Source organism: Echeneis naucrates, chromosome 17 (genome assembly GCF_900963305.1).
Source record: "Echeneis naucrates chromosome 17, fEcheNa1.1, whole genome shotgun sequence".
NCBI lineage: Eukaryota > Metazoa > Chordata > Actinopteri > Carangiformes > Echeneidae > Echeneis > Echeneis naucrates.
Window position 1 is genome coordinate 12,305,464 of NC_042527.1, and position 11,340 is coordinate 12,316,803.

Here is an 11,340-nt window from a genome sequence, read left to right on the forward strand (position 1 = left end):
GATAGCACCTCCATCAACTTCTCTCCAATATAGGTAGAGCAATTTGGAACAAGGCACAAACAAGAAAGGGGCTTCTGGTAGTGCTCTATTGATCTGAGAGCATCAGATCGCATCTGCTGTCTTCGTTTTTCAGCAGTGGCTGAGCAACTTCTTCCATCTCCATGAGCCAAGATGAGACTTGAAGCTGACAGCTAAACTTCAGGTGGAGCAGACACCAGGGGAACTCAAATGAGTTCGTGTGGATGTGAGAAGGAGATGGAGAACGCGTGAGCACTTTAACCGTCTTCTACCACACCTTTAGTCAGGAAAAAACTATCTGAGACAAGTTGTCACAATGGCTGACAGCCTAGTCTTACTGTATAAAGCGCTAAGCTGACAGATTCTTCGGCAGCCTTCACAGTGTGACTGAGAGGAGGGATCTGAGTGTGTAAATACCATGTCAGACATTGTCAAGTGTTTATCAACTTGAAAACTCTAAGAAATCATCTTCTCTTGTGATGAGCTGCAGGGTGAGGGGGAGAAAGCTAATTTTCAACATGAGGCAAATGGTATCTCTGATTCTGCTCCAGTCTGACAAATGGCTGGAGCTATTACTGCATAATCATCTCCATTAAACAGGCCTGAATGGCAGTACACATTAAAAGGCCCATTACCTAGTGAGACGATGACCCTGCCTCTGTGTGAAGCCATTATACAATCACAAACCCAGAGAAACCATGTCATCTGTAAAACCTTGAACCCATTTGAAACAAGGTTATCAAATTAAAATAGCTGCCTGCTCTGTGAAAAGAAAGCCGAATGTTCCAGGCAGCAAGAGGGAGAAACAGATTTCATCTAAGATGTGTTTGCAAAGCTGAGTTTAAAGCCCAGAGTGTGTGTAGGATATACGTGTACAAAAAAAAACGGAAACAGATGTGTGTGGATGGTCTACTCTCCGCTGACCGGAAATCTAAAAATCTTACAGATTTTTGAGCAGCATAGCCCATGGCCAAAGAGCAAGGGCAATTTTCTTTGATGGATTCTTCACATCAATAGAATTTTTTAAACATTTTCCTCCGTTAAATAAATCACCAGATATTTCTGAGCAGAGGTGTGCGTATCAGTGTTCTCCGTTGAGTAAAATGTTTCTGAAGTGTGTCTTGGACTTGTGCGCTGAGCGATAAGTCCAAGACAAATGTGAGCGAGTTGTCTCCTCCATCAGGGAAATCATAATCCTTGGGGTGTTTGTTGATGGACCAGGCTGTCTCACAAAGTGCAGTAAAATCTGATGGAATATAAGTTCACGACCTCACAAACACTTTGTTGTTGGTCAGAATATGGAATGTATTTTTTTTTTTTCTGTTTTTACATTAATGCATAATAAGGAGTTTTTGAACATTAAAACTGTTTTCCCCATGAGTCAAAGCTGCATTAAAAAACCGCAGATGGTATTGATTTTTATTGCTCAAATGCTAATGGCTTTAAATTTCTTGCCTTTTCAGAATATATGTGCAGGGCCCCTAAAACACGGTTAAGGCAACAGAAGGTATTGGCACATAAATGGGGGGGTGGGGGGGTTTAAACATGGAAATGCAACACACCACATTCCTGTCCACCGCCTTGTCACCCTTCAACACGCCAGAAACTATACAAACAATCTGACTGCTGCCATATGTGTTTATGAGTGTGTGTATGTCGGCTACATACGAGGAGTCAGCAGGATGACAGAGGTGACAATCAGCGAACAGATGATGAGGATGACCAGCAGGGCGATGGCGATTCCCTTCCAGTTCCTCTGAGGCGGAGCGCTGCCCACAAGGTCCTGGAACACAAACCCCACACATTACAAACATTACACTAATGCGAACATACATAAACACACAAAATATCACCTTCATAACAATGATTTCAGTGTTCTGGGCTTGATCCAAAAATGACTGCAGTATGTGTTAGAGCTCATCTCAGACAGACCCATATTGTACCATCACAGTCGGAGGCAGAGTTTGGCCAGAGGATGGCTCGTTCTGTCAGACAGATGTAGACGACTCAGCTACTTGTGCGCAGTAACACTGGAAACACAACCTGCACCCTGCTGCTCGCATACTAAAATCCCTACAGTTTTGGCTGATAGCTGAAAACAAGGAACGGCTTCAATTGAGACAACAAAAGGCAGAATAATGAGCTCCTCTCTTTTTGATTGTCTTCTTGAAATCCATCCTCCGCTACATTTGTCAGGCACTTGTGTCATTTCAGATTGGGTAAGAAATCCTATCACTTGGCACAAGTGGCGCTACAGATATTCAAGGACTGAAGTTCTTGACCTTTTCTATCGGAGTCCCACAGCCCTGACAGATTAATACTCTTTTGCACTTAGCTTGAACCTGTTTATATGCAGCTGAACTGGTCATAAATATTATGATGGTAACATGATTCATTAATAAACCTGCATTTTGTTGTAATAGTTCTCCTGTAATTAAATAGTCAGTGTTCGGCTCATTTATTCCTGCTTTATTCATCAGTGTTACTTTTAGCTATTTATTTGATTCATCCAAAATATCTCAGCCTTCATTGGTTTAATCCAACTTTTTCAACTAGTGCTCCATGCTTTTAGCTAACCTTTTCTACTGATTAATAACGTAATTTAATAAATATTGTACTTTTTGTTTTAACTTTTTATTTCATTTATCCTTTACTCTGCCAATTATTTCACTTTTCATATTTTATCCGTGTTGATCATTTATTTTCTCAGTTCTCTCTCTTACATTTGTACAATATTTGTACATATGCTGCATGATTTCCCACCCGTGAACCCCACTTACCTTTTACTAATGAATTACAACTTCCCCTAAGGAGTCAAAGGGATTAATGTCAGAACAGAGTGTGTCAGATGTCATTGCTATCTTAGTAGTCCTCTCAGACCATGTGTGCTCAAACACACACACACCCACATTGCTGTCCCTGGTCACACTGAGGAAACTGAGCAGCTTCAGTCACCCATATCAGTCCAGCTGTTGATACCCTTGTAACCAATTAGACCTGGTCTATACAGCATGCAGCAGCTCAGCGAACCATCGACAAGTTAATGAGGGATTCCTGTGTCTGAGTACGCAGGTGCAGACATGTGACAGGGAGCTTTTGCGTTCTTGAAGACTTGCCAATCCAAGTTCACATTTCCATTTAAATGGTTGAAGCATATCTGTCTGGGTGCCTGTACCTGTGCATAAATGTGTGTGCACTAACATTACGCACCGACTGTCTCATCACAGTTTGTCTCACAGCAAAGTAAATCAATATTACAGGCACTGAGTGCACATAGAAAAACAGCAGAAGCATCAATAAGCTAATTTATTGCTGCAGAAGTGCGGATTTTGGCGTATATGTGCAAGGGCTTTTGTGCCAGATTCACAAGATATTAATCTCCCAGTGTTATCGTGCTCTTAGAGGAAAGATGCTGGTGAAGTTGCCTTTGATATGAACAATAATGTCATACCTCTGACCAAGGCAGAAGTAAAATGACAGGCACGCAGATAACAGCCTAGTGACTGCCTCTGCTTTCTTGTGTTTCTGTGTATACCTGAAAATGGCAAACAATTTAGTGCTGGCAGGTGATTTAAACGAGGCCCATATCCAGTTCAATTCAGCCTGTACCTGACTGAGAAGTGCAGATCTATAAATGTGACAGCTGGATTTACATCATCATGACGGAGCAAAAGTACCTTTTGGCACTTTGATGTCAGCCTGGGAGGCAAGTGAGTAAATATTTAGTCCCAATAATTTTCCACCTGTGAGAAATCCAGCAAACTCATTGTGGCAGAGCACAAAAGGCACAAGGTGAAATGATTTTTCACAGTCTACTTTTTGAATCTTAAACACTCCCACAGGCCCTTTGGGTTAATTCAGCCTGTGGAGGTGTAGGATGCAGACAACTTGATGAGCTTCCCTCCTGTGCTTGGCATTTCTGTAAATAGATACCCAGTTATTCATTCAGAAGTCAGGGAACTTTTCCACATTTGAAATCAATAGATCATCAAAACACTGCTAAACGTTTGCCTTTTCTCTTACATCAATAAAAGCACAATCAATTAAAATTACCTTTACTACCAATATGTTTGGATGCTATAGATCAATACAGACTTGAGAAATCAATGATTATACTTCCTGAGGCAGGTTGAACAGTGGGCAACAGAGCTATTAGAACAGCTGCCACTGCTATTTAAACCACCTACTCAATTAGCAAAAGGTAATATGAAGTACAATATAGAAACCAATAATCTGGAGTTAGTTTGACCAGAATGATTTGCTATACAAGATATTCATATTCAGTTATGATGATTGCCTTCTCATTTAAATCTGATTCTTTTGTCACGGGGACACATTTCCACCTAAAAGAACATTTAAAAAATTGGGAAGAAAATTGCCACTTAAATAACAGTGCTTATTCACCAAGATGGTTTTGAGAATAGTTCCCATATTTTACAAGTGACGAATCAGCATATTAGCTCATTCACTGAGTGTTTCAGAGCTAAACTGTTTGAAACCCCCATTAGTGCCATATAGAAATGGTTGAACTGTCTGAAGAGGGAAAACCAATTTAAGGGAAAGACCCACAGAGTCTGGGAAAAGTGCGCCTGTGGTGAAATATCCAGATATCAAACACAGAATCCTTCTTCTCAATTCAATCAAGCTCCTAATGACAGAATACAAGCCTCATGTTTAAGCACAAGATACACGAAGATATTTCCTTATGCTGGTAGTATCCATCCATCCATCATCTATACCACTAATCTGTGCAGGGTCACATTGGTACATCCAGGACAGATGACAGTTTATTTCAGGGCTGACATATAAACGCCAAAAAAAACAAAAAAACATTCCCACTAAGCAGCAGTTAGTTTAAACATGCATGTGTCTGGACTGGAGCAGGAAACCAGAGGGCATCCACTCAGGAAGGAGAAGATGAGCACTCGACAGACAACAGCCTGGGGGTTCAAACCCAAATAGCTCTTGTTGTAGTCCATCCACTGCAACACCGTGCCAGCTATTTCAGTACTCTGTACCATGTATATAGATTTGATGCGTGTAGAGAATTATTTCTTTCTTCTTATTCATTTTAAATTCATCCCAGTTGACTAATAAAATCCACTGTTAATAAAGTTTATTAGCTCTCTTTGCTTTAGCTCCGTGGAACGTTTCATGCACCAATTCAATCGCAAATGAGCAGACTCAGACAAGCTGGATTAACTTATAAAATGTATGATGATCACCATTACCTCCTTTATTATCAGCAAAATTAAAAACCTAAGGAGACGGACGGCGCAAAAACTTCTAATATGATTTTTTATTTTTTTTTAACAAGTTGTGCAGCTGTAGACTTGAGTGTTCTCTGGTTGCCGACCTTCCTGAAGACTTCTTAACAAAAAAAAAAAAAAAAAGACGACCGTCTTTGGTTTGTCTGTGTGAGGTGAGTGAATGCACTCATTGCAGCTGATAATAAAAGCTCCATCAATATATAACAACGGCAGCAGCTATTTTCAAGCCGTCCTCTATAGACACTAAAATCTAAACAAACCCTGTGCATTTCAGAGCCGACAGTTCTAAAGGGTAGACAATCCCATGAGGGGGAAAAACAACATTTTTTCAATCCATTTGTGAGCATTTTCGATCTATTTTGAGACAAAGGGGCCATAAAAATGAAGCGTCTTTTAAGGTCAAATTTCCTTTATCCCACCCCCACACCCCAACTCTCCCTTTAATCCTCTTTCCCTTCCACTTTCCCTTTGTCTAACCATCTCTTTGTCTCTCTGTTTGTAGCTGAAGTGTGAAATGGATCCTTCCTGATCTCTGAGCACCTGGTTTCCAAGGGAACCAAGAGAGCCATTTGAGTCACATTTGCAGTGAGGATGGCACTGGCAGCTATACAGTACTATGGGGACTAATAATATTGCTGCTGTGTGCGTCTTGTGGGGGATCTGCTCTGGGGTAAGGAGGGAGGTCTCAAGAAATTACCTCTGGACTCAGAAAACAAGAGACTCAAATATAACACAAGAGAAGGCGGACATTTGAAACGAAAGCAAACTTCAGCTGACATCGGACACTCGACACACGATATATCACTCAGCTGTAATGCAGTTGCTGTCTGAGAGCAGCAAAATTCAAAGAGTGAGCTGTAGCCTTTGGACCCAGGGACATAGTTTTCCTCTGGAACAACATCAATAAGTCATGGGCATTCATGAGTGAGATTAAGAATTTATACCAACCAGCTTTTGGTTCATAGATAGCTGAGCATCTGCCCATCTCTGTCTATTGAGTCAGTCCAGTCCACTCTGGAAATTGTGGAGTGTGTGGGGTTACAACTGAAGCAGGATGAAGAAAAACAAAATGTTCTTTAGATGAGATACTGTAACCTGCAGACATATTTACTGATAAGGGATCAGCGCTGATAATGAGAGGGAAGCACAAAATTGGCAATTAAAGGCACACAGCTGCACACTGCATCACGTAGATAAAACTCATCTGATGGATGCCCAACATTGAGGAAACTTCCTGTAAGGAATGTATGAATTAAAATGTGAGGTATATCCATTTTAACATTGATCTGAGCGTGTTGCTGTGCTGGGAAACTGCAGGAGAGGGGAAAAAGTGACAAAGAGAATTGGAGGTAGAGCGCGTCAGCGTGCTACTCATGTAAGGTGTAAATTGAGAATACATGAAAAAAAGCTCATCTTTAACTGATCCTGGTGTTGCTCAGTGCAGTGAAACAAGAACTATGGACCATTAGCATTATTGAAACACAGTCACAGTACAATCAGCTTTGAACAAGAAGCTAAGTACCGAGCTCTAATCTCATTATGAGCGACTCAGTAGTATAGAACAGGGGTCACACAATAATATCTCCCGACTAATCTTTGCCACAAAGGTACTGAGCTGGGTACTCTTCATTACAGGATATTTCTCTAGATATTCATCAGTGGTGGTGAAAACCTTTGGCTGGGTGACAGATTCACACAGTAAACAAAACAAAAAAAAAAAAAAAAGTGGGAAAAGCTAGTGATAACTGTTGTAATTGAGAATTAATGGATCCTTAAATGGGTCTTAAAATCTTATTATCTAGAGGTACATTATAGATGTAATGTTACGACCTGTAGGTGTGGAGGTTGTGTTATTCATTTCACCCAATAATTAATTTCACATTTTGCAATTGTTGCTTTGTTAAAATATAAATTTATGAGACATCACTGGAAGTCAAAGAGATAAGAAAAACGAGGCATTTTGATGAGGAAGTGGGCTTATGTTTTTCACTTTGACGTTTTTCCAACTTTTGTTCAGCATGCTTTGAAAATTAAGTTAGCTTTCTGATAGCTTCAGCCGTCTCCATCTGTAACATGACCTTGCATGGCTTGCGCAGTATAATGATCTTGCTGAGAGTCTCTCCTCATAAACGGTCCACAGTGCACCAAGTGAGACATCTGGCCCTTAAGCTGCTGAATTCTGAAATAACACTGGCCGTCTGCTGTTTTGTGTTGTGCAGATTTATCGGACGGCAAAGACAGCGGTGAGGGCGAACTCGGACAGTCAAGTTGTGGCCGTAAAAGCAAAACAATGAGAAGAGTGTCATCAATGTTTCATCAGAGTGAGAGAATAATTCTCTTTTGGGTCATCACTATGAACAATGTTAATGGCACGACACACATTCACCTGGACTACTGTTAATAAAAGATATTGATTATCAGCTTTAAACATACTGCTCTGAAGACAAATGTACTTAATTTGATGAATGGGACTGGTAGTGGCGGCAGCTGTGGTAGTGGTTGGAGTGGTATTATTAATAGTGACACCATTTATTTGTTGGTGAAGTAAGTGAGAAGAAGACAAGTGCATTTTACTGTTCTTTCACAGCAAGTTGAAAAATAGTATTAAATGATTTAGACCAGTGCCTTTCATACCATTATCTGATTTCACCTGAGAATGAATTATTCACCAGCTGACGACATGCTTTTTGCTCTTTCAGGGATCAGATGAATTAATTCTTCCAGTCAGCTTCAATAATCTGAATGTTGATAATACTGAATTAAATTACACCGAGTCAGGTGTACACCATAAATGCTGCGTCCATCTCGTTATGAGAGTGGGAGACACTCCAAGGGATTTATTTTAGTGTGTGTGTGTGTGTGTGTGTGTGTATCTGCTGTAATACTTTGGAGGACAGTAATGCTGCCAAAAAGAGCTGCAGACGTTGGAAAGCAATTTTCTTTTCATGCCAAATAGAAAAGGACAGAATTGTTATTCAATTTATTGTTCAATTTTAGCCACATTATTTTTACATTTTAAATAGATCGTTGAAATAAATGCCATTTAAACATATGAAACATTTGGATTATTTTCTGTAGTGACCTTTGTGTCATGTCACTAACTCTTCAGTTTTGTTTTGTTTTTTTCTTTTTTTAACATATCATGTAAGATGTCTTGGCTGAGGTGCATATACACATCAAACAGTACATCTCACATAACAGTGAAAATAGCAGTGACAGCCATTTATACTTTAATCGGAGACAGCAGTCACGCTATCAACTCTGTGCCTGTGCAGATAAGACTCATAGAAAAATCCATAAGTCAGAGACCTTTCACTAACATCAACACAAGACAACGCCAAAATAACACTCAAAACACGCAAAGAGAAAGAAGGATTGTATTTAGAGCAATTAACAGGTAATCATGCTTAGAGACAAGCTAATGATGGGGTTTAAGAAACAATTGAGAAATCTTCTCGAAATGGCAATAATTCAACAATCGCAGCAGAGAAATTTAATATTGTTCTATTATTATCCATTTGGCATTTGGAAAAGATGCTTCCCAAAGTCTGTGGCTCTTTATGTCAGCAGGTGGGTGTGATCTCACTCACACACACACACACATACACACACAGACTAAACATTCATGAGTCTGTCCAAATTTTCCGTCTGTATTGTGAAAATAGTAACAACAGAGGCTTGCTGTGTTCATATAATCAAAAGAGTGTTTGTGACCCTTCCTGAAATTAATGGCTTGAAAGGATCTATAAACAGATCAGGAAGAAATCCAAACCAATCAGTGTGGAATAAATACATATTTGAGTGGCAGTGAGAATGTGAAGCAAGATATGGACATCAGTGGGAAATGTGAATTACTCTAATTAGGGGGAAAAAGCCTGCAGATATGAGCAAGTTTTAGGAGTTTTCATTGTTTAATAACATGTACTGAATATATGAAACTGGGATGGAAATAAAGAAAGTAAAAATGAGGTGGTTTTAACTCCTGCTGGCTCTGTTGACAGGAAAAGTGCAAGACTGCATAGAAGAAGCACTTTCTCACAGGATGAGTTACCGCCTGTCTCTGGACAAAACTGGCACAGTATCTTTTAATCATCAGAAAGACCAAAGCGGACAACAACGTGGCTGAATTTAACCCACTGAAGGATAGATAAAATCTTTACTGTTTTGTCTCTTCCTTCTCTCTTCTGCAAATGAAAAGTTTCACTCAAAATGTCCCTAAAAATTTCAATCCATTCTGAGTTAAATGAAAGAAGAAACTTGTCTTATCCTTTTAGAATAATCACGGAAAGACAAACTGGATCTAGCACGATAGAAGAAGTTATGAGAGAGGGGGGGGATTCCCAAAACATTAAAAGTGAATTCAATCACAGCTGAATTTTTGATAGCCTCGGTGCGCTGTAGGTGTATCCATCTCATCCATTTTATAAGAGGTCTCTGTATACTGCATTAGTCCCCCTTGTTCCCCTCACTTTGAATTTTGTTTTCACTGTAACCATATGACTTTAATGAAATAAAATAATGTGGATTGTACACTGAGCAGAGCAATGAGCTGAAGTTCTACAGCAGTGAGTACAGCAAGAGTTCATAAACTGAAAGCAACAAAGCATTGTGTTGTGGCAATGTGCACTCTTAAAGCATCACGAGGGCTCTTTGCAGTAGTGTTCAACAAAAGTGTGTGACATTGATGGGCTAGCTGATAAGAAAAATGGAGCTGCATCTCCTGATTCTGTGATGACTTCACTAATGAAGGCAGCAACATTTTAAATGGAGAAGAGGATATCCATTTTCAGTTTTCAGTCTCCTTATTTACTTCTGTTTCAGATTAAAAACTTGATAGGTGCTAGATAAGTGCAATGTGTTGCCCGAATGCATTAAAACCTCCACCACCCGCAGCAGAGCTGTTGCCGTCCAGAGGGATGCGGTTCAGATCTCAGCTGTAGCTATTAACTGCATTGTATTTCCTGTGCTATGATATCGTCACTGTTCTGCCTCAGTGTATGCGTCAGTAAGTGTTTTGTTTTTTGTTTTTGTTTTTTCTTTTTTTGCATTTGAAACTGGTATTACCACTGAACAAGGTCGGTGCTGAAGTTACAGCATCACAATAGGAAGGAAAGTAGAAATTGTGTTGTTTGTACAAACTTAAAAAAAAGAAAATAGAGGAGGCGAAGGCCAGTCATATAAGAAAATCATTTGGAGCAAATGAACGATGAATCCTTCCATTTTCTGACAAATGCGAAACAAGAGCTTGTGTATTATGTATTATGTTGCGTTGCAGATGAGCACATGTTCATCTCACTCTCTGTATAACCCTCGTTTCTCAATCCTGGCATCCTATTTCCTCAAAGAAGCTCACTCTTGCCCCCCTCTCCCCTTTTTTTCTCCATCTATAGTGCTGAAAGATCTGCTGTCGAAGCTATACTCCGGCTTTCCCAGATCTTTGAATACACAAAATAATGATTGTACGCTTGTAATATTCAAAGGTGCTGACGCCATTCAATACATGCGAAATGCATCTTCAGGCTGATTAGAAATGGCACCAATAAGCAAGACGGGCTTAGTGGTTTTTTTTTGCAGCATGGGTTAGGGTTAATTTTTTGCATTGAGGCTTAATTATGTCCTTCCTGGGCCACAGTTATGTTCAGCAGAGCACACACATCATAACAACGAAATTTTTTTATTTTTGGTCCTCAGCACAGACTTTGAATCTGCACACTGAAACCAAATACTCACAAATCAACAGCTGTTATGCAACAGGACCTATTGTGAAGATGCTCCTCTCTCATCTGAGTAAACAAGAGTTTATTTCAGTGAAACATCTTTCAACCTGTCTTATGATATTTGTGCTAAGAGGATGATTATGTGAACACAGAGCAGCGTTATTTGTCTATGTGTTGTTACATCACTTCAGTGTTTCCGATGTTTGATACAGAGCAAAATTCAAATTCAATGAGCTGACAGAACAATAACGAGCAATTAACACCCACTCATTGCCTTTCCTTCTCTCTCCACCTGATTCTCCTCTGCAAATACACAAGCTTTTTAGCCCTGCAAA

At 39.8% G+C, this 11,340-nt stretch overlaps 1 protein-coding gene across 2 annotated transcripts in view; it reads right to left on the reverse strand.

Moving 5' to 3' along the window:
• LOC115058295 (dipeptidyl aminopeptidase-like protein 6) overlaps positions 1–11,340 on the reverse strand; it is a 55,125-nt gene that overhangs the window by 21,814 nt on the left and 21,971 nt on the right. For both annotated transcript variants that reach the window (XM_029525621.1, XM_029525622.1), the window contains exon 2: positions 1,687–1,801. In XM_029525621.1, coding sequence (XP_029381481.1) covers positions 1,687–1,801 — 115 coding nt within the window. The remainder of the gene's footprint in view (positions 1–1,686; positions 1,802–11,340) is intronic.